The sequence below is a fragment of the Coregonus lavaretus genome (assembly GCF_964263955.1).
Source record: "Coregonus lavaretus genome assembly, chromosome: 2".
Taxonomy (NCBI): Eukaryota; Metazoa; Chordata; class Actinopteri; order Salmoniformes; family Salmonidae; genus Coregonus; species Coregonus lavaretus.
Window position 1 is genome coordinate 4,828,976 of NC_139989.1, and position 21,452 is coordinate 4,850,427.

At 46.2% G+C, this 21,452-nt stretch overlaps 1 protein-coding gene across 1 annotated transcript; it reads right to left on the reverse strand.

Moving 5' to 3' along the window:
• Positions 1-8,840: 8,840 nt before the first annotated feature.
• Positions 8,841-19,478, reverse strand: LOC311104316 (protein phosphatase 1 regulatory subunit 16A-like). The gene is made up of 10 exons (XM_084146130.1): positions 18,377-19,478; positions 17,622-17,692; positions 16,841-16,986; positions 16,349-16,452; positions 16,038-16,162; positions 15,539-15,664; positions 15,138-15,213; positions 11,135-11,264; positions 10,816-10,978; positions 8,841-10,678 (listed from the first exon to the last, which is right to left on the reverse strand). The coding sequence occupies exons 1-10, from the start codon at positions 18,627-18,629 to the stop codon at positions 10,181-10,183; spliced, it is 1,692 nt and encodes a 563-aa protein (XP_084002256.1). The 5' UTR covers positions 18,630-19,478; the 3' UTR covers positions 8,841-10,180.
• Positions 19,479-21,452: the final 1,974 nt, after the last annotated feature.

A 21,452-nucleotide genomic window follows, 5' to 3' on the forward strand; every position in this document is an offset into this window, starting at 1 on the left:
TCAATGTGTTCTGCGACGTGTCAGAGAAGGCCTACGGGTCTGTCGCGTACCTGAGAACAGAAGATAGTCACAGCAAGACCTGCCTGTCATTTCTGATGGCCAGGTCCAGAGTTGCTTCTAAGCGACTACATTCCATGCCAAGACTGGAGCTCTGTGCAGCCGTCACTGGAGCCTAGCTTGCCAAGCTGCGACCAGACCCTCTGTAGACTCCTGATCCAAGATTACGACAGCCGTCTGTGCCATCCCGGCCCTGAGAGGGTGTTTGCAGAGATCCGCCGCACCCTTTGGATCCTCCGCGGGCGGGAAGCCATCTGTCGATTCCAGCACACATGCAAAGAATGCTGTAGATGGAAATCCAGACCTGCTGTCCCCAAGATGGTTGACCTTCTAGCTGCACGCCTGCGCCTCTTCAAGCCAGCCTGCCACTCCACGGGCATGGACTGCTTCTCATTGAAGTGGAGGGTATTCTGAATTTGAAGCCCTTGGGCTATGTGTTCTCCAGTATCGCAGACCTGGACCCCGTGACCCCTAACCTCCTGTTGATGGGGCAGCCAGATGGATCCCTGCCGCAAGTGGTGTACCCGGAGACTGAGCTCCTCAGCAGACGTCGATGGAGACACTGCCAGATCCTGACGGATCACTTCTGGTCCAGCTACATCAGGCACTACCTACCTAGCCTGCAAGCCTGCCATAAGTGGCATTACATCCCTGCCGACCTCCTCATTGCGAGCTCACAGAACAGGGCTCTGGGCAGCCGAGCGGAAATGGAGGAAAACTAGACTCCCTGCGGACCTGTCATCTTTTCACTCCCTCCTCTCTACATTCTCTTCCTCTGTTTCTGCTGCTAAAGCCACTTTCTACCACTCTAAATGTCAAACCTCTGCCTCTAACCCTAGGAAGCTCTTTGCCACCTTCTCCTCCCTGCTGAATCCTCCTCCTCCTCCCCCTCCCTCCTCCCTCTCTGTGGATGACTTCGTCAACCATTTTGAAAAGAAGGTTGACGACATCCGATCCTCATTTATTAAGTCAAATGACACCGCTGGTCCTGCTCACACTGCCCTACCCTATGCTTTGACTTCTTTCTCCCCTCTCTCTCCAGATGAAATCTTGCGACTTGTGATGGCCGGCCGCCCAACAACCTGCCCGCTTGACCCTATCCCCTCCTCTCTTCTCCAGACCATTTCCGGAGACCTTCTCCCTTACCTCACCTCACCTCGCTCATCAACTCATCCTTGACCGCTGGCCATGTCCCTTCCGTCTTCAAGAGAGCGAGAGTTGCACCCCTCCTCAAAAAACCTACACTCGATCCCTCCGATATCAACAACTACAGACCAGTATCCCTTCTTTCTTTTCTCTCCAAAACTCTTGAGCGTGCCGTCTCTAGCCAACTCTCCTGCTATCTCTCTCAGAATGACCTTCTTGATCCAAACCAGTCAGGTTTCAAGACTGGTCATTCAACTGAGACTGCTCTTCTCTGAGTCACGGAGGCTATCCGCACTGCTAAAGCTAACTCTCTCTCTGCTCTTATCCTTCTAGACCTATCCGCTGCCTTTGATACTGTGAACCATCAGATCCTCCTCTCCACCCTCTCTGAGTTGGGCATCTCCGGCGCTGCTCACTCTTGGATTGCGTCCTACCTGACAGGTCGCTCCTACCAGGTGGCGTGGCGAGAATCTGTCTCCGCACCACGTGCTCTCACCACTCGTGTCCCCCAGGGCTCAGTTCTAGGCCCTCTCCTATTCTCTCTATACACCAAGTCACTTGGCTCTGTCATATCCTCACATGGTCTCTCCTATCATTGCTACGCAGACGACACACAATTCATTTTCTCCTTTCCCCCTTCTGATAACCAGGTGGCGAATCGCATCTCTGCATGTCTGGCAGACATATCAGTGTGGATGTCAGATCACCACCTCAAGCTGAACCTCGGCAAGACGGAGCTGCTCTTCCTCCCGGGGAAGGACTGCCCGCTTCATGATCTCGCCATCACGGTTGATAACTCCATTGTGTCCTCCCCCCAGAGTGCAAAGAACCTTGGCGTGACCCTGGACAACACCATGTCGTTCTCCGCTAACATCAAAGCGGTGACCCGATCCTGCAGGTTCATGCTCTACAACATTTGCAGATTACGACCCTACCTTACACAGAAAGCGGCACAGGTCCTAATCCAGGCACTTGTCATCTCCCGTCTGGATTAATGCAACTCGCTGTTGGCTGGGCTCCCTGCCTGTGCCATTAAACCCCTACAACTTATCCAGAACGCTGCAGCCCGTCTGGTGTTCAACCTTCCCAAGTTCTCTCATGTCACCCCGCTCCTGCGCACACTCCACTGGCTTCCAGTTGAGGCTCGCATCTACTACAAGACCATGGTGCTTGCCTATGGAGCTGTGAGGGGAACGGCACCTCCTTACCTTCAGGCTCTGATCAGACCCTACACCCAAACAAGGGCATTGCGTTCATCCACCTCTGGCCTGCTAGCCCCACAACCTCTACGGAAGCACAGTTCCCGCTCAGCCCAGTCAAAGCTATTCGCTGCTCTGGCACCCCAATGGTGGAACAAGCTCCCCCACGACGCCAGGACAGCGGAGTCATTGACCACCTTCCGGAGACACTTTTGACTGCCCCGTGTAGCTCAGTTGGTAGAGCATGGCGCTTGCAACGCCAGGGTTGTGGGTTCGATTCCCACGGGGGGCCATTATGAAAAATGTATGCACTCACTAACTGTAAGTCGCTCTGGATAAGAGCATCTGATAAATGACTAAAATGTAAATGTAAAATGAAACCCTACCTCTTTAAGGAATACCTGGACTAGTATAAAAGTAATCCTTCTACCTCCCCCACCCCCCATAAAAAAAAGTGGTTGTCCCACTGGCTATCATAAGTTGAATGCACCAATTTGTAAGTCGCTCTGGATAAGAGCGTCTGCTAAATGACGTAAATGTAATAAGCTATAATTAATATGGCTACAATAGGTTATGTAATTTGCGGTTGTATTAAGCTTATACCTGCCATTTACTATTGTCTTTAATTTTCCCCTTTTCAAAACCACACACTCTTGGTTAACACAATTGTCAAGCCATACACTGTGCTGTGCCGTTCCTGCTCTATGTGAATCAGCGTCATTAAACTACCTAAACTGAAATCCTACCGGTCTGTCATCTGTGCCCTTACAAGCACCTGGGATAGAACACATAGTGCTAAGAATATACAGTCCAACAGGTCCTCCACTACATACAGCCCAAGGAGACGGAATATGTGTGTGTCTCTGTGGGTGCTTGGAAAATACATTTGATCCCTCTTCACATGGTGGGCACCCAACCATGTGATTCCCCCAGCCCCAGTGACATTCATGTACCACCCAGTGCACAGTTGGTCATATGACATCCAGTCTGTCATCAAACGATGTCAGTACTACTACTCCTATTCTCCATAAAGGGCTCTTATACCAAACAGCACATCTGCACAACTCCAATATGCTGATTTGCATAAAACTCAAAGGCCTTGGTTGTCATATACCCTTACTATTTACATTACTGGGTTTCTCTTACACAAGCTTGTGGACAACTGTTGTCAAATCCACAGTCAGCACAGAAACTGAAAGAGAGAGGGGGGAGGGTAGTTGAGGCAAGGGTAGACTGAAGGGCAGGCAATGTGTCACCACCATGTGGTGGAACATCACCCATGTCCCCACCCATGTTTTCACAACACAGAGACAGGACATAAACAATGGTGAGTCAGGGTCGGTCAGGGGAGAAACCGGTATTGCCTGGATGTCTGAGAGGCATGTGTTGGGCACTGGAATGCCATTGTCGCACGACTGGGCTGTTACAATCAATACAGTGTGTGTGTGCATTCGTGCTGTGTGTGGTGTGGTGTGTGTGTGTGTGTAAAGCTACGAGCTCTCAAGTCAGAATTACACCTAGCTGTTGTAAAGAATGGAAGATAGTCTGTGCCAATGTTTTTCAGGTAATGTTTACTGTATCCATATAATATAATATGCCATTTAGCAGACGCTTTTATCCAAAGCGTCTTACAGTCATGTGTGCATAAATGTTTACGTATGGGTGGTCCCAGGGATCGAACCCACTACCCTGGCGTTACAAGCGCCATGCTCTACCAATTAAGCTACAGAGGACCACATGTTCATGTACATCAGCTGGACAGGAATGACAATGAACTCCAGGATCCTTCAATACTTCAACCATATGTACTGTATACCTGAAAGAAGCCCATAAAATACAAAAGGAAAAGCACACTCAAGTTTGACATAATATATTTATTCTAAAATATTTACAAAGGCTGTAGATTTGTTGTAAGGTGATCAAAATGAAGGTATAAGAAATACATTGACAGGTAAGCTACTGTAGGGGCTTGATCAGTCTGAGTTTGTACAGCATGGATTCCTTCTACTTTCCCCCTCCCACGGAAACAAGAGGATCCCCCTTTTATGGTTCATGTACATCAGCTGGACAGGAAAGACAATGAACTCCAGGATCCTTCAATACTTCAACCATTCATATGCTCAGTGCAGCTACTTCCATGTACAATAGAGAGGAGGAAACTGGTGTGAATGTTGAGCAGCATGGTTTTCTTCCCTCAGTGTCCCCCTGCTGGCTTGAAGTACAGTTATAAAGCAGATGAAGGACACATTGCAAAACGCTATATACACTACATGACCAAAAGTATGTGGACACCGGCTTGTCGAACATCTCATTCCAAAATCATGGGCATTAATATGGAGTTGGTTCCCCTTTTGCTGCTCTAACAGCCTCCACTCTTCTGGGAAGGATTCCCACTAGATGTTGGAACACTGCTGCGGGGATTTGCTTCCATTCAGCCACATGAGAATTAGTGAGGTCGGGCACTGTTGTTGGGCGATTAGGCCAGGCTCGCAGTCGGCGTTCCAATTCATCCCAAAGGTGTTCGATAGGGTTGAGGTCAGGGCTCTGTGCAGGCCAGTCAAGTTCTTCCACAACGATCTCGACAAACCATTTCTGTATGTACCTTGCTTTGTGCACGGGGGCATTGTCATGCTGAAACAGGAAAGGGCCTTCCCCAAACTGTTGCCACAAAGTTGGAAGCACAGAATCGTCTAGAATGTAATTGTATGCTATAGCGTTAAGATGTCTCTACACTGGAACTAAGGGGCCTAGCGCGAACCATGAAAAACAGCCCCAGACCATTATTCCTCCTCCACCAAACTTTACAGTTGGCACTATGCATTCAGGCAGATAGCGTTCTCCTGGCATCCGCCAAACCCAGATTTGTCCGTCGGACTGCCAGATGGTGAAGCAAGATTCATCACGCCAGAGAACGCGTTTCCACTGCTCCAGAGTCCAATGGCAAGCTTGACACCACTCCAGCCGACGCTTGGCATTGCGCATGGTGATCTTAGGCTTGTGTGCGGCTGCTCGGCCATGGAAACCCATTTCATGAAGCTCAAGACAAACAGTTATTGTGCTGACTTGGCTTCAAGAGGCAGTTTGGAACTCGGTAGTGAGTGTTGCAACCGACAATTTTTATGCACTACGCGCTTCAGCACTCAGCGGTTCCATTCTGTGAGCTTGTGTGGCCTACCACTTTGCGGCTAAGCTGTTGTTGCTCCTAGACGTTTCCACTTCACAATAACAGCACTTACAGTTGACCGGGGCAGCTCTAGCAAGGCAGACATTTGACGAACTGACTTGTTGGAAAGGTGGCATCCTATGACGGTGCCACGTTGAAAGTCACTGAGCTCTTCAGTAAGGCCATTCTACTGCCAATGTTTGTCTATGGAGATTGCATGGCTGTGCGCTCAATTTTATACACCTGTCAGCAACGGGTGTGGCTGAAATAGCCGAATCCACTAATTTGAAGGGGTGTCCACATACTTATGTATATATAGTGTATATATTAGGCGAGCAAGCATGACTGTCCGTCTGACTCCCAATATATACAAATAAATGACATGTCCACACAAGTACTCTTAAGCCCATGTCGCATACCCCCCAAAAAACAATATAAAAATCAGTGAAAACATTCATCTTTTTAAACAGGCAACAACCGTACAAATCATGGTCTACATTAAAACAAACAAATGTAAATGTGTAATTGAGGACTGAGTTCCATTGGGGAAGGAGACATTTCAATAGTACATTTAGGAGAGAGTCACTGACTAAGGCATTTAGTCCCATACTTTTGCAAACTATTTTCACTTAGCCAAATCAACCCTACAGAAGGCACTTACTGTTGACAAACCATCACATTGACAAGGTTAACCAAGATAGTTCTTGGTTGAGACAAAAATAAATGTGTCAGTTGTTCCGATGACCCCTTCATTTAATTAAGGCAGCAGTGTAGAAGATCCTGGTTTCTAGGTAGGAATGGTTTGTTGTAAAGGAATGGTTGAGGACAACCTACTCTACACACAGAAATATATACATTTCAGTATTTCTTTACTGCCCTAGGGTTATTATTGATTGGTTAACCTTATCTACTATTACGTATTGATTTATTTGTCATTCTTTATGCAGTGCGCACTGCACAGAACACCGTAAGAACTATCATTCATCATTGAGAATCATTGTAGTTTATGTGTCAAATAATCCTGTATGGGATCGGTTGCCAATTTGTGATTTGACAAAAAAAAAAAATAATTCATATAAACGGAGTGAACAAGGCATTAGGAACACCTTCCTAATATTGAGTTGCACCCCCTTTTGCCCTCAGAACAGCTTCAATTCATCGGGGCATGGACTCTACAAGGTGTCAAAAGCATTCCACAGGGATGCTGGCCCATGTTGACTCCAATGCTTCCCACAGTTGTGTCAAGTTGGCTGGATGTCCTTTGGGTGGTGGACCATTCTTGATACACATGGGAAACTTGAGCATGAAAAACCCAGCAGCGTTGCAGTTCTTGACACACTAAAACCGGTGTGTCTGGCACCTACTACCATACCTTGTTCAAAGGCACTTAAATATTTTGTCTTGCCCATTCACCCTCTGAATGGCATACACCCTCCATGTCTCAATTGTCTCAAGGCTTAAAAATCCTTGTTTAACCTGTCTCCTCCCCTTCATCTACAGTGGGGGAAAAAAGTATTTAGTCAGCCACCAATTGTGCAAGTTCTCCCACTTAAAAAGATGAGAGAGGCCTGTAATTTTCATCATAGGTACACGTCAACTATGACAGACAAATTGAGGAAAGAAAATCCAGAAAATCACATTTTAGGATTTTTAATGAATTTATTTGCAAATTATGGTGGAAAATAAGTATTTGGTCACCTACAAACAAGCAAGATTTCTGGCTCTCACAGACCTGTAAGAGGCTCCTCTGTCCTCCACTCGTTACCTGTATTAATGGCACCTGTTTGAACTTGTTATCAGTATAAAAGACACCTGTCCACAACCTCAAACAGTCACACTCCAAACTCCACTATGGCCAAGACCAAAGAGCTGTTAAAGGACACCAGAAACAAAATTGTAGACCTGCACCAGGCTGGGAAGACTGAATCTGCAATAGGTAAGCAGCTTGGTTTGAAGAAATCAACTGTGGGAGCAATTATTAGGAAATGGAAGACATACAAGACCACTGATAATCTCCCTCGATCTGGGGCTCCACGCAAGATCTCACCCCGTGGGGTCAAAATTATCACAAGAACGGTGAGCAAAAATCCCAGAAACACACGGGGGGACCTAGTGAATGACCTGCAGAGAGCTGGGACCAAAGTAACAAAGCCTACCATCAGTAACACACTACACCGCCAGGGACTCAAATCCTGCAGTGCCAGACGTGTCCCCCTGCTTAAGCCAGTACATGTCCAGGCCCGTCTGAAGTTTGCTAGAGTGCATTTGGATGATCCAGAAGAGGATTGGGAGAATGTCATATGGTCAGATGAAACCAAAATATAACTTTTTGGTAAAAACTAAACTTGTCGTGTTTGGAGGACAAAGAATGCTGAGTTGCATCCAAAGAACACCATACCTACTGTGAAGCATGGGGGTGGAAACATCATGCTTTGGGGCTGTTTTTCTGCAAAGGGACCAGGACGACTGATCCGTGTAAAGGAAAGAATGAATGGGGCCATGTATCGTGAGATTTTGAGTGAAAACCTCCTTCCATCAGCAAGGGCATTGAAGATGAAACGTGGCTGGGTCTTTCAGCATGACAATGATCCCAAACACACCGCCCGGGCAACGAAGGAGTGGCTTCGTAAGAAGCATTTCAAGGTCCTGGAGTGGCCTAGCCAGTCTCCAGATCTCAACCCCATAGAAAATCTTTGGAGGGAGTTGAAAGTCTGTGTTGCCCAGCGACAGCCCCAAAACATCACTGCATGGAGGAATGGGCCAAAATACCAGCAACAGTGTGTGAAAACCTTGTGAAGACTTATAGAAAACGTTTGACCTGTGTCATTGCCAACAAAGGGTATATAACAAAGTATTGAGAAACTTTTGTTATTGACCAAATACTTATTTTCCACCATAATTTGCAAATAAATTAATTAAAATTCCTACAATGTGATTTTCGGGATTTTTTTTTCTCATTTTGTCTGTCATAGTTGACGTGTACCTATGATGAAAATTACAGGCCTCTCTCATCTTTTGAAGTGGGAGAACTTGCACAATTGGTGGCTGACTAAATACTTTTTTCCCCCACTGTATACTGATTTGAAGTGGATTTAACAAGTGACATCAATAAGTGATCATTGCGTTCACCTGGATTCACCTGGTCAGTACATGTCATGGAAATGTTCCTAATGTTTTGTACACTCAGTGTACATCCCTATTCACAGCATATAAATAGTTTAAATAGAAATGCCTATCAGAAGTAATGTTATCCTGAGGAGGGACATTAAACAGCATGACAAAAACACAATTTATATGAATTTGAATATTAGATCATCTCTTACAATCATTTAGAAAACAAAACCCTTGTTTACAAATTGCAACGTAGAAAATGTAGGTTTTTCTTAGTGCACTGGAACAGTAGGTTGATTTACGAACAAAACAAACTAAATCATTTTAAGAACAGTGCTGAACGCTGATCACTAGAAAGGCAGGGCGATAGCAGTTGTCCACACTTGTGTAAATTTGATGCAAAAAAACAAGAAAGGGAAACCATCATCTACAAACACTCCCACTTCTGTACCCTGTCAACAGACAGACTGGTGTGTGTATGGAAAACAATAAATAAGATCAATAAATTATATTATCATGTACCCTTTTGTAACAATCACTTTCGATCATAATCTGTCCTTCTCTTAAATCCATTTACAGTGCACATCTCAAATCATGCTCAGTCAATCATGAGTAGAAAATTATAATTAATTGGTCCGATTATCAGCTTCAAAAAAGAAAGTAAAAGAATCAGCTTTGGTTCATTTACATTCACTCTTCTCTAGCCCCTTTCTGCTTTGAATAAGCAAATCTTATTCACTTAAGTCAGACGGCCAGTTCATATTTAATGTGCTTGATATAATGTGTGAGAACTATAATCTCCTTTGATTGAACTGCCCCAAACACACATGGAAAAAAGGGATTAAACAGAAGAAAGTACTCCGTGCTATTGAAAGAGTAATACAGTCCCGTGTAGCTCAGTTGGTAGAGCATGGCGCTTGCAACGCCAGGGTTGTGGGTTCGTTTCCCACGGGGGGCCAGTATGAAAATGTATGCACTCACTAACTGTAAGTCGCTCTGGATAAAAGCGTCTGCTAAATGACTTAAAAATGTAAAATGTCTCTTAGAAGCCACCAGCTGGCCACTTAAGGTCTCTATATGAGGTCAATATAGACATATGTAGAGCAATATCCATGTATGTAAATATATGGCTCTGGCCACACCCTTCTCAACAGAGGAGCAATGAGGAATGTTAGGAGCTTTATGTTAAGTGCTCATATATTAGAAATGTTTTACATTCTCTCCATTAGATCAATCTTGTTTTAGACTTTTCAGGAAGGAGAGCTGAAAATAAATCTGTGCAAGAATATATAACTGCATTGACCAAAATGGAGTGTAGACCAAACATTCAATGGCATATCATTGATGGAAGTAGGCGCTTAACGGAACCTAATAAGCTTATAATAAATCCAACTGCAATGAATCTGGTCGTCACTGTAGTGTTTTGTTTTGAAATAATTTTGAGTGTTACACGTCACCCACTTTAATTTCCAGTCAGGCAGTGGGAGTGTTTGTGTGTGTGTCCCTACATGAGTCCACAGCAGGGCTCCTTGGTGTTGTTAGAGGTGTCCTCCTCTGGGGCTTGTAGTTTGAGCAGGGGCGGGTCCCCACTGGCTGGGGTGAAGTACATAGCGCTGGGGGAGGCCACCTCCTCTGTGCTGGGTGTCTCCTGGGCGGCTCCGGAGGGGGTCACCTCCTGCAGAGGGGCGGGAGAGGGGGGCTCCTCCTCTGGAGGGGGTAGAGGTGGGGGTGGGGCTAGGTACTTGTTGAGCTTGGCTGCTGCCCGCTGGCGTTTCAGGTCTGCTAGTGTCTGGTGGGATTTCTCCCGGGTCATGCTGTCCCCCCCCTCCCCGGACCCTGAGGCAGGGCTCAGCTGGTAAGAGGCGCTGCGGTCCATCCGGCCTCCGCTCCACTGCTCTCCTGGGACTGACGCCGACAGGGCCAGGGGCGTCCCACCGTTCCCCAGATTGAACTTCCTCTCCGCTCCCTCGTCATCCTCCCCCCTCGACATGGCACCTGCAGCCTGAGAAAGCCAGCGCAAGAGAGTTAATATGACACATTCACCTATCAATTCTGAACCATATCCTCAGTGTTAACTGAACATGGTAGCAGTTTGTCCTGCTGTTGTTGCTATGACAGGCGTAATACAGTACAACTCACCATGGCAGTGTGCTGGTGGAGCTCGTTGTCCGTCTGTCTGTCCTCGTCGTCGTCCTGCGGCTCGGCCTGCCGGCCTCTCTCCTGCCACACCATGGCCTCCTTGTGGTGCTCCCGCCGGTACAGGCTGGAACGCTCGTTGACGCTCACATGCCGCACCACCTTACTGCTCAGACAGGGGACGACAGAGAGAGATACTGTAGACACAGCTACAAGCTGGAGAGAGTGACCGTAGCTTGAGGGTTTTACATGTGTCTAAACAAAACCATCATCCTCTCCCCTCAATCCTTGAACTAATCCTCTCTCTCGTTCCCCCTCTCACCTTCTGCTGCCAGTGCTGGAGGCTCGTCTCTGCAAGGTGCCCTTCTGTCGGTCTCGACTCTTCATGATGGCGTCGTGTTTGTGCTTCAGCTCCATCAGCTTGGCTCTCACCTCCTCGTCCGCACACACATCTGCCACGGACAGAAAACACAACAGAGTCAGGACATCCCCATTCAGGCATTACAGTCCCTCTGAAACATGTTTATACTGTGTCTGGACAACAATTATAGTTTTGTATTTATTTCACCTTTATTTAACCAGGTAAGCCAGTTGAGAATAAGTTCTCATTTACAACTGCGACCTGGCCAAGATAAAGCAAAGCAGTGCGATAAAAACAACAACAACACAGAGTTACATATGGGGTAAACAAAACGTACAGTCAATAACACAATAGAAAATCTATATACAGTGTGTGTGAATGTAGTAAGTTATGGAGGTAAGGCAATAAATAGGCCATAGTGCAAAATAATTACAATTTGTATTAACACTGGAATGATAGATGTGCAGAAGATGATGTGCAAATAGAGATACTGGGGTGCAAATGAGCAAAATAAATAACAATATGGGGATGAGGTAGTTGGGTGGGCTAATTACAGATGGGCTGTGTACAGGTGCAGTGATCGGTAAGCTGCTCTGACAACTGATGCTTAAAGTTAGTGAGGGAGATAAGAGTCTCCAGCTTCAGAGATTTTTGCAGTTCGTTCCAGTCATTGGCAGCAGAGAACTGGAAGGAATGGCGGCCAAAGGAGGTGTTGGCTTTGGGGATGACCAGTGAGATATACCTGCTGGAGTGCATACTACGGGTGGGTGTTGCTATGGTGACCAATGATCTAAGATAAGGCGGGGATTTGCCTAGCAGTGATTTATAGATGACCTGGAGCCAGTGGGTTTGGCGACGAATATGTAGTGAGGGCCAGCCAACGAGAGCGTACAGGTCACAATGGTGGGTAGTATATGGGGCTTTGGTGACAAAACGGATGGCACTGTGATAGACTACATCCAATTTGCTGAGTAGTGTTGGAGGCTATTTTGTAAATGACATCGCTGAAGTCAAGGATCGGTAGGATAGTCAGTTTTACGAGGGCATGTTTGGCAGCATGAGTGAAGGAGGCTTTGTTGCGAAATAGGAAGCTGATTCTAGATTTAACTTTGGATTGGAGATGCTTAATGTGAGTCTGGAAGGAGAGTTTACGGTCTAACCAGACACCTAGGTATTTGTACAGCGAGGGAAAAAAGTATTTGATCCCCTGCTGATTTTGTACATTTGCCCACTGACAAAGACATGATCAGTCTATAATTTTAATGGTAGGTTTATTTGAACAGTGAGAGACAGAATAACAACAAAAACATCCAGAGAAACGCATGTCAAAAATGTTATACATTGATTTGCATTTTAATGAGGGAAATAAGTATTTGACCCCTCTGCAAAACATGACTTAGTACTTGGTGGCAAAACCCTTGTTGGCAATCACAGAGGTCAGACGTTTCTTGTAGTTGGCCACCCGGTTTGCACACATCTCAGGAGGGATTTTGTCCCACTCCTCTTTGCAGATCTTCTCCATGTCATTAAGGTTGAGGCTGACGTTTGGCAACTCGAACCTTCAGCTCCCTCCACAGATTTTCTATGGGATTAAGGTCTGGAGACTGGCTAGGCCACTCCAGGACCTTAATGTGCTTCTTCTTGAGCCACTCCTTTGCTGCCTTGGCCGTGTGTTTTGGGTCATTGTCATGCTGGAATACCCATCCACGACCCATTTTCAATACCCTGGCTGAGGGAAGGAGGTTCTCACCCAAGATTTGACGGTACATGGCCCCGTCCATCGTCCCTTTGATGCGGTGAAGTTGTCCTGTCCCCTTAGCAGAAAAACACCCCCAAAGCATAATGTTTCCACCTCCATGTTTGACGGTGGGGATGGTGTTCTTGGGGTCATAGGCAGCATTCCTCCTCTTCCAAACACGGCGAGTTGAGTTGATGCCAAAGAGCGCGATTTTGGTCTCATCTGACCACAACACTTTCACCCAGTTCTCCTCTGAATCATTCAGATGTTCATTGGCAAACTTCAGATGGCCCTGTATATGTGCTTTCTTGAGCAGGGGGACCTTGCGGGCGCTGCAGGATTTCAGTCCTTCACGGCGTAGTGTGTTACCAATTGTTTTCTTGGTGACTATGGTCCCAGCTGCCTTGAGATCATTGACAAGATCCTCCCGTGTAGTTCTGGGCTGATTCCTCACCGTTTTCATGATCATTGCAACTCCACGAGGTGAGATCTTGCATGGAGCCCCAGGCCGAGGGAGATTGACAGTTCTTTTGTGTTTCTTCCATTTGCGAATAATCGCACCAACTGTTGTCACCTTCTCACCAAGCTGCTTGGCGATGGTCTTGTAGCCCATTCCAGCCTTGTGTAGGTCTACAATCTTGTCCCTGACATCTTGGAGAGCTCTTTGGTCTTGGCCATGGTGGAGAGTTTGGAATCTGATTGATTGATTGCTTCCCTTTAAGAGTGTGCTCCTTATCTCAGCTCATTACCTGTATAAAAGATACCTGGGAGCCAGAAATCTTTCTGATTGAGAGGGGGTCAAATACTTATTTCCCTCATTAAAATGCAAATCAATTTATAAAATTTTTGATAGGGGTGTAACGATCCATCTACTACATCGATGTATCGATTTATATTCCTATGATCCAACTACATCGATCTGTGCTCGGCGAGTTGGCCTTTTGGACAACATATATAAATCTAACATCGTTTTAAAATGTAATAAATCGATTGTATCGATACTAGGAAATAACCCATTGGATTTAAGCACGTCAGACTTTATATGGATGTTTTTTCTTAGCACTTTTAATGATAAAGGCTTTAAACATTACTCGATTCAGTCTGCCTATCCGTGACATCATCGCCCCGCGCCAGCAGCAGCGCAAAGGCGCAAAGACAACAAAACATAGCATGGCGGACGACAGAGGAGAAGCCGACGAGCGAGAAATTATCAAGCCACCATTGCGGTCCTTACAAGAAACAGGAATCTAGGAAACTTCACCTGCACTGTCCAGTATCCAGGTATTTATTTCAGTCACACTGGTTGAATTTTTGGCTAAAAGGTTACTGAATCGATTTCAAGTCACTGAATCGTTTCGGATCGTATCGTTCTAAATGAACCAATATCGTCCTTGAATCGTATCGACAACCACGAATCGTGATACAAATCGAATCGTTGTTAAAACGAATCGTTACACCCCAAAAAAATTTTTTTTGTTGTTATTCTGTCTGTCACTGTTCAAATAAACCTACCATTAAAATTATAGACTGATAATTTCTTTGTCAGTGGGCAAACGTACAAAATCAGCAGGGGATCAAATACTTTTTTCCCTCACTGTAGTTGTCCATATATTCTAACTCAGACCCGCCGAGAGTAATGATTCTAGTCGGGCGGGCGCAAGCAGCGTTCGATTGAAGAGCATGCATTTAGTTTTACTAGCGTTTAAGAGCAGTTGGTGGCTACGGAAGGAGTGCTGTATGGCATTGAAGCTCGTTTGGAGGTTTGTTAACATTGTCCAATGAAGGGCCAGATGTATACAAAATGGTGTCGTCTGCGTAGAGGTGGATCTGAGAGTCACCAGCAGCAAGAGCGACATCATTGATATACACAGAGAATAGAGTCGGCCCGAGAATTGAACCCTGTGGCACCCCCATAGAGACTGCCAGAGGTCCAGACAACAGGCCCTCCGATTTGACACATTGAACTCTATCTGAGAAGTAGTTGGTGAACCAGGCGAGGCAGTCATTTGATAAACCAAGGCTATTTAGTCTGCCAATAAGAATGCGGTGATTGACGGAGTCGAAAGCCTTGGCCAGGTCGATGAAGACGGCTGCACAGTACTGTCTTTTATCGATCGCGGTTACCAAGACAACAGTAAATTAATCTATACTGTCCAATCCTTTTCTGTCTTTGCCCATCACGTCTCCACAGTCTCTAACTGAGGGGGTTGATAGTTGTGTTCTTACCCAGCGGGGTCTCTTCCAGGACGGACTTGGTGTTGAGACTGGCCCCATGAGCCACCAGCAGCTCTACCATCTGGACCTGGGGAAACAAGACACACCAGCATGTTCAGGTCTGTGAGGCAATACAGCCATTTAGCATATCATGGCATATTTTACATTTTAGTCACTTAGCGGACGCTCTTATCCTTAGCAGGAGCAATTAGGGTTAAGTGCCTTGCTCAAGGGCACATCAACAGATTTTTCACCTAGTCAGCTCAGGGATTCAAACCAGCGACCTTTCGGTTACTGGCCCAATGCTCTTAAGCGCTATGCTACCTGCCGCCCATAGCATAACGTATAGCATGATAGTTGAGAAAGGGGGCTGTGGCTTCATTCTAAACTGTTCTGAGTGCTGCAATACTGACCTGTCCCCAGCAGGAGGCGGCGTGGAGTGGTGTCCAGCCGTCTGTGTCCTTCTCCTCCACTTTGGCCTGGTGCTCCAGAAGCAGCTCCCCCACCAACAGGTAGCCGTTAGCCGCCGCTATGTGCAGCTGGATGTGAAGTGAGACAGAGGACAGATTGTTACCTGGTCAACCTTTTATACCAGTGGTGAGGTGAATATATGGATCATAATATGAGACTAGAAGTTCAAACCTTAGTGCTGGTGTTAGTGCTGTTATAAGTACTGTTTTTGAACAGTTCTTCCGAGCCAGGTGTGTTTTCAGTGTGTATTTTAAGGTTTACAGCAGGGGTATTCAAAATCCTACCCTACGAGGTCTAGTGTACTTCTGGTTTTCTGTTTTACCTGATAATTAATTGCACCCACCTGTTGTCCCAGGTCTAAAATCAGTCCCTGATTAGAGGGGAAGATAACATTTTTAAAAAGCAGTTGAACTGGCTTCAAGGCCCAGATTAGTGTCTCACCAGTGTGGCCCCGTTGTCATCCTGAGCGTTCAGGTCCGCTCCACTCTGGACCAGCGCTCGAAGGTCCGTCAGCACCTCCATCTCCTTAGCCCCACGACACTGGTTTATACGGTCCTGGGTTATACCTGCACAGGTACACAGGAAGTCAACACAGAGTTATGGTGGCGATCGCATCTGGCAAGAGAAGGGCTAGGTAGCTAAGGATGAAGGCTCAAGGCTGTAGTCATGGCAAGAGAGTGATTGGGAGTAGTTGGGAATGCAAATAGAGGATAAGGTTGTGGAGAAAGAGAGGATTTGGGTTCCCATCTGACCCTGCTCTGCCATGACCATCTCTAGCAGCTCCAGCGTGGCCTCGTCCTCACAAAGGTCATAGGGCATGTTGCCATCAGCGTTGACCGCCAGCAGCTCTGCTCCACTGGACACAGACAAGGAGAATGTTACATCAGGAGTCAGGGACTCATTACACCAGTGGCACATACATCACCATCACATGTAGATGTGGTACAGTATATTCACTGACACGCAGTGGTAATTTACTGTAGTACTTCAGCCTACTTGGAAATGATAAGAATGTCCTGGAATTGTAACCATATGCTTATATGATACGATAGTGTCTGTGAAGAAAGGCTAAGAATAGATTTTTGGGAAGTTCAACCAGAGGACCGTGTGCAAACTCATACTTAGTTACTCATACTTCTTTTTACAAGTCTAAGTAAAGTAGTATATTGTAACTGTGTGTATTTCTGCGACCAACAGTACAGTGAGAGAGTGTGTCATGTTGAAGTGTTTATAATGTGACTCACGACTGCACCAGGAGCTGCACCAGGCCTGTGTGTCCACAGGTGGCAGCAGCGTGGAGCGGCGTCCACAGCTCACTGTCACAGGCGTTCACACTGGCCCCCGCGTCCAACAGACACCGTACCAGCTCCACAAAGTCATCAATGCAGCACTGCAGGGGGAGCAGAGACAGACAGACAAACCAATGAATACATGCACACCTAGTGTCCTAGTATCAGTAAGTCAACTGCAGTGTAAACTGAATTTGCATAGGCCCAGGCCTCCAGCCATTTACTAAGTAAAACACATTGACTTTTTCCAGAGGGAATAAATAATTATAGTACTTATAAAGAGAGCACTGTGCTCTCTAGTGCCACTCATGTTTACAGTGTGTGTATGTGTGTGCTAGCGTGTATATGTAGGGTCTGTGTCATTTTGACTTATAAAGAGAGCAGTGTTGTTTCTTGGTTGGGTTCATAGACCTTTCCAAACAACACTGCAGTGCTATGAAGGGGAGCCTCACTAAATCTATCCTCCCCAAAGGTCTAGGAATGTAAGCAAGAGCCTTGGTCCAGAGCAGCAGTTACATGTCTAGCCCCAGAAGCAATGAGAGAACACTCTACAGTGTTTACATCAACTATGATTTTAGATAGACAACACAGACAGTACTGACGACACTAAACAACACACACACAGGCTGACCTGTTGGTGTGAGTGGTCACAACTGTCTGTCTGTACCTGGTGTGTGTGTGTGTGTGTGTGTGTGTGTGTGTGTGTGTGTGTGTGTGTGTGTGTGTGCGTGCGCACCTGGTGCAGGGCAGTGAGTCCATCCTCGTTGTACAGATCTGGACTTACTCCACTGTTCAGCAGCTCCCTCACTGCAGAGAAACACAACCACAACAGCGTGGCCGTTATTCACTAAGCTATGCTATGAATCCTAACTTCAGATAACCTCTGCTCTTGCAATGCACACAAAAGTTTAAGTTATGAGTCACCACTATAATTAGCCATAATCATATGTGGAAACAATAGCACCACTGAAACCAAATGCCTGGTCTGATAAGTTTAAACGTATGACATGTCTCAAAAAAATATGCATGAATAATTTCCTCTGTAACTTCTGGGCAATTCCACGATAACAGTGTGATGCAGCACAAACTGTCATTCTGTTAACAAACTTTTCATCTGCACTTTAAGTAAATGTGTTTTTGTACAATTTTCTGTGGAAATTGTTAAAGGTAGTCCTTGTGCATAGAGTTGTATGGTTTGTTTAACTTTGCAATCATTGGTTTTTGTTCAACATACATTTTAAAGTGAAAAATCGAAGTCTCAGCATCACTCTGTTATTGTGGAATTGCCCTTGTGTTTATAGAGCAGTTGTACTGTGTTATTCATGCTAGGCTACTTAAAACAACAGCAACCATGAAAACCATGAATTAGCCTATGCTTAGTTCAGGTCTAAAACACACAATAGAGATTCTCCATTGAGTATGCTTTGTAGTCCAGGACTAGACTATCTGTGTCCGGGAAACCGGCCCATAATGGTGTGCTGACTGACTCACCCTCCTCCAGGTCATGACGGGCTGCAGCCTCCAGCAGGGTGATGTTGTTGGGGAAAACCACCCTGCGCGTGCGCCCTTTCTTCTTGTCCCCTTTCTGGCCGGCCTTGCCCCCGCCGCGGGCCATGTCCTTGTCCATCTGGGCCCAGCCCTTCAGCTGCTGGGCGCGCCGCTTCTGGGCGTGCTTCAGGCGCTCTGTGGCACTCAGACGCCCAACCGTGGCCATCTCACCGAGCAGCTCGCTGTGCTCCGCCATGCCACGCCACCGCCCACCTCGGACCTCCTACACCTCCCCTCCCCGCCCGTTTCACTGTTCTGATCTGGTTCTGGGTTTTAGCAGTTGAAAGTGAACACAAAAATAATCAAAGCTGCTGGAGGGTCAGGTGGCAGACATCTCCAAGGTTTAAAAGTCCAAGTCGGTATTCTTTGTGTGAGTAACAGAGCATTAATTTATCTTCCATGGGTCTATATGCTTTAAAGACTTATGTATGGAAATTCAAGAACTTCAATGGAGATTAAATCACCTGAGAACCAACTGGTTCTTATTCTAGATCTTTATGGAACATCTCCTCCTGGAACAGATCCATCCAGATTACTTTGAACTACATCTCTGTTCTTAAATCCATGTCACCTCTGTATTCCTTCCTCTATTCCTCTGGGTTGGAGGGAGGGGGACCAAAACAGTGACACTACTTCGCCTCTGCCCCTGTCAGTGCCAGCAATGCAACCATTGATGGTTAGGCCTACACTCTCTGGGAAGTGGACCCAACACAGAAGTCCCCGGTTGGGAGTCCATACTGAGAGCGGTTGTGCAAACCTTGAAGTGAGGTGGTTACTTAGAGTGTACAAACTCAGCAGCTAAGAGGAGCCAGGTCACATTGTTAAATGTGAGAATAAAATATAAAACAGAGATTTGGAACAATAGAGCTTGTTTTTAGAGTGCAATAGTATGAGAGAATGTAAGGGCAGGGGTTGGTCAGAGGTGGGGGATGCATGGGGATTGGATCACTTCTAGTCCTGTAATAGGCCACTGCAGGTGGGGCTTCAGGAACCAGGAAGAGTCAGGCATCAAGGCGTCTCAAGAATCCATTGTGCTTCTTAGAATACAGAACATTCTACTCCCCTGACACCTGCAAACAGAAAGGGAGACAACTGAATGCATTCAACTGAAATGTGTCTTCCACATTGAACCCAACCCCTCTGAATCAGAGAGGTGCGGGGGGCTGCCTTAAATCAACATCCTCGTCATCGGCGCCCAGGGAACAGTGGGTTAACTGCCTCGCTCAGGGGCAGAACGACAGATTTTTACCTTGTCAGCTCGGGGATTCAATCCTGCAACCTTTCGGTTACTGGCCCAACGCTCCTACCCGCCAGGATACCTGACAGAGGGAGAGAGAGTGTGAGTGTGAGAAAGAGAGTGAGTGAGACACAACTTGCCCTCCTAAGCCTGTTATCTGGAACCTGTACGCTACCTTACCCTCCTCTCTTCACTCCCACTCCTCTCTCTCCCAAGGAAACCGGAGATGGGACGCCTTTCATTAATGATTGACACCCTGCCTGCCCTGTGCATGCCCCCTCAACTTCAGCACAGCACGCTCTGTGGTTGGTTAGTGTAATAGAACAGATCAGGAAGGAATGTTGTAGGGTGTTTATTAGTGAGGATGTAGTACTAAACCCTGGTTTGGGTGCTAAGTGCTAGGCTAGCAGTGGCCCTCCTGGCTGTCACCAAGCCCTCTGTCCCTCCCTCCCCGTTTATCCAGGTAAGTAACATCTCACACCAGCCGCTCTTTCCAGGCACCTCATCCATTATTTAGCCTGGCCCGTGAGTCGCTGAGAGGAAGGTCAACTAGATGCAGTCAGGGAGATAGGGAGCAGTAGCTTACGGGCAGGCCCAGCGCAGACGGAGACCACTCCATAGTCACAGAGGCCTAACAGATGGGACCAGGGCTGGGACAAGACATCAAAGATCTTGTAGCATGGACAAGACTGGAAAGAGGGCGTCACAAACACAATGCATGGCACTTTGGGCTACATTCAAGTATACCTATGGTGAAACTACAGAGACCACGCTGTGTTGTGACCTTACTACAGCCTACAGCAGTGGTAATCAAAGTCGGGGTCGCGACGAACCGCAGTGGGGTCGCCAACATAAAAAATGTTTAAGAGTACAGATTATTTTATGAGACAATATACAAACGTTATTGAGATCATTTGAAAAATACAATTTTATTGAGTAAATGTATTTATTGATTTATTTTCATTTTGATAAGAGATGAACGTGTAATGTATTTAAGGTTATTTGTTGATGTAAAAATCAAAATGTACCGATTTTAAAGTTGTGTCATTAGATTTGGGGTGGGGTCGCAAGTAATTATTGGGGGGAAAAATGGTGTACCCAGAAATTGTGGTGAAAAAAACGGGGTCCCCGCTGAAAAAGTTGGAAAACCACTGGCCTACAGCATAATCTTTCCAGAATTGTAATTCCCAAGTCCTGAATGAATAGACCTGCTTTAGGGACACTTCAAACTAAATTTAGGATGACATTTCCTTTATCAGTGGCCAGACCACAATGTAATGATTTCCTTGGATTCAATCAGAATGTTTATCCTACACACCCGCACACACTAACAAAGTGGCACAGAGTATACCGGTATTCCTATTCAGATATAATGAGGCTCTACTGCAATATAGAGGCCAGGGCAACGCCTTGCTTGATACCCCATCACAGAGAACTGAACAAAACCTAGCTACAGAGAGAGACCAAGCAGCCATAAACAGACAGACACCAGCTGCTGATGACACATAGGCTGTCGCTGTCTAGTGTGTCCACACTCCACAGAACAGCTTGTAATCAGTGCACAATAAGTAGCCTAACTCTTCTAGGCTTGTTATTCCACTACAGTGAACACAGAAAGAGAATAATCATTATTTACAGACTCTTAAAGTGATGCTCCAGAACTTTTGTATAATTTTAGCCACTAGTGTTAAAAGTGGTGCTCACGAGCCAAAACGGGTCCCCGTTTTTTGGTGTACCACATCATCCAATTGTGTTGTATGATATGTTACGAATCTGATTCGT

What these genes read in the sequence shown, in the direction of transcription:
- LOC311104316 (XM_084146130.1), bottom strand. Translation starts at nt 18,629, where the DNA reads ATGGCGGAGCACAGCGAGCTGCTCGGTGAGATGGCCACGGTTGGGCGT. An exon ending in TCCAGCACTGGCAGCAGAAG is followed by an intron (nt 10,979 to 11,134) that starts GTGAGAGGGGGA and finishes CTGTCTGAGCAG; the next exon opens with TAAGGTGGTGCGGCATGTGA. An exon ending in TCCACCAGCACACTGCCATG is followed by an intron (nt 10,679 to 10,815) that starts GTGAGTTGTACT and finishes TGGCTTTCTCAG; the next exon opens with GCTGCAGGTGCCATGTCGAG.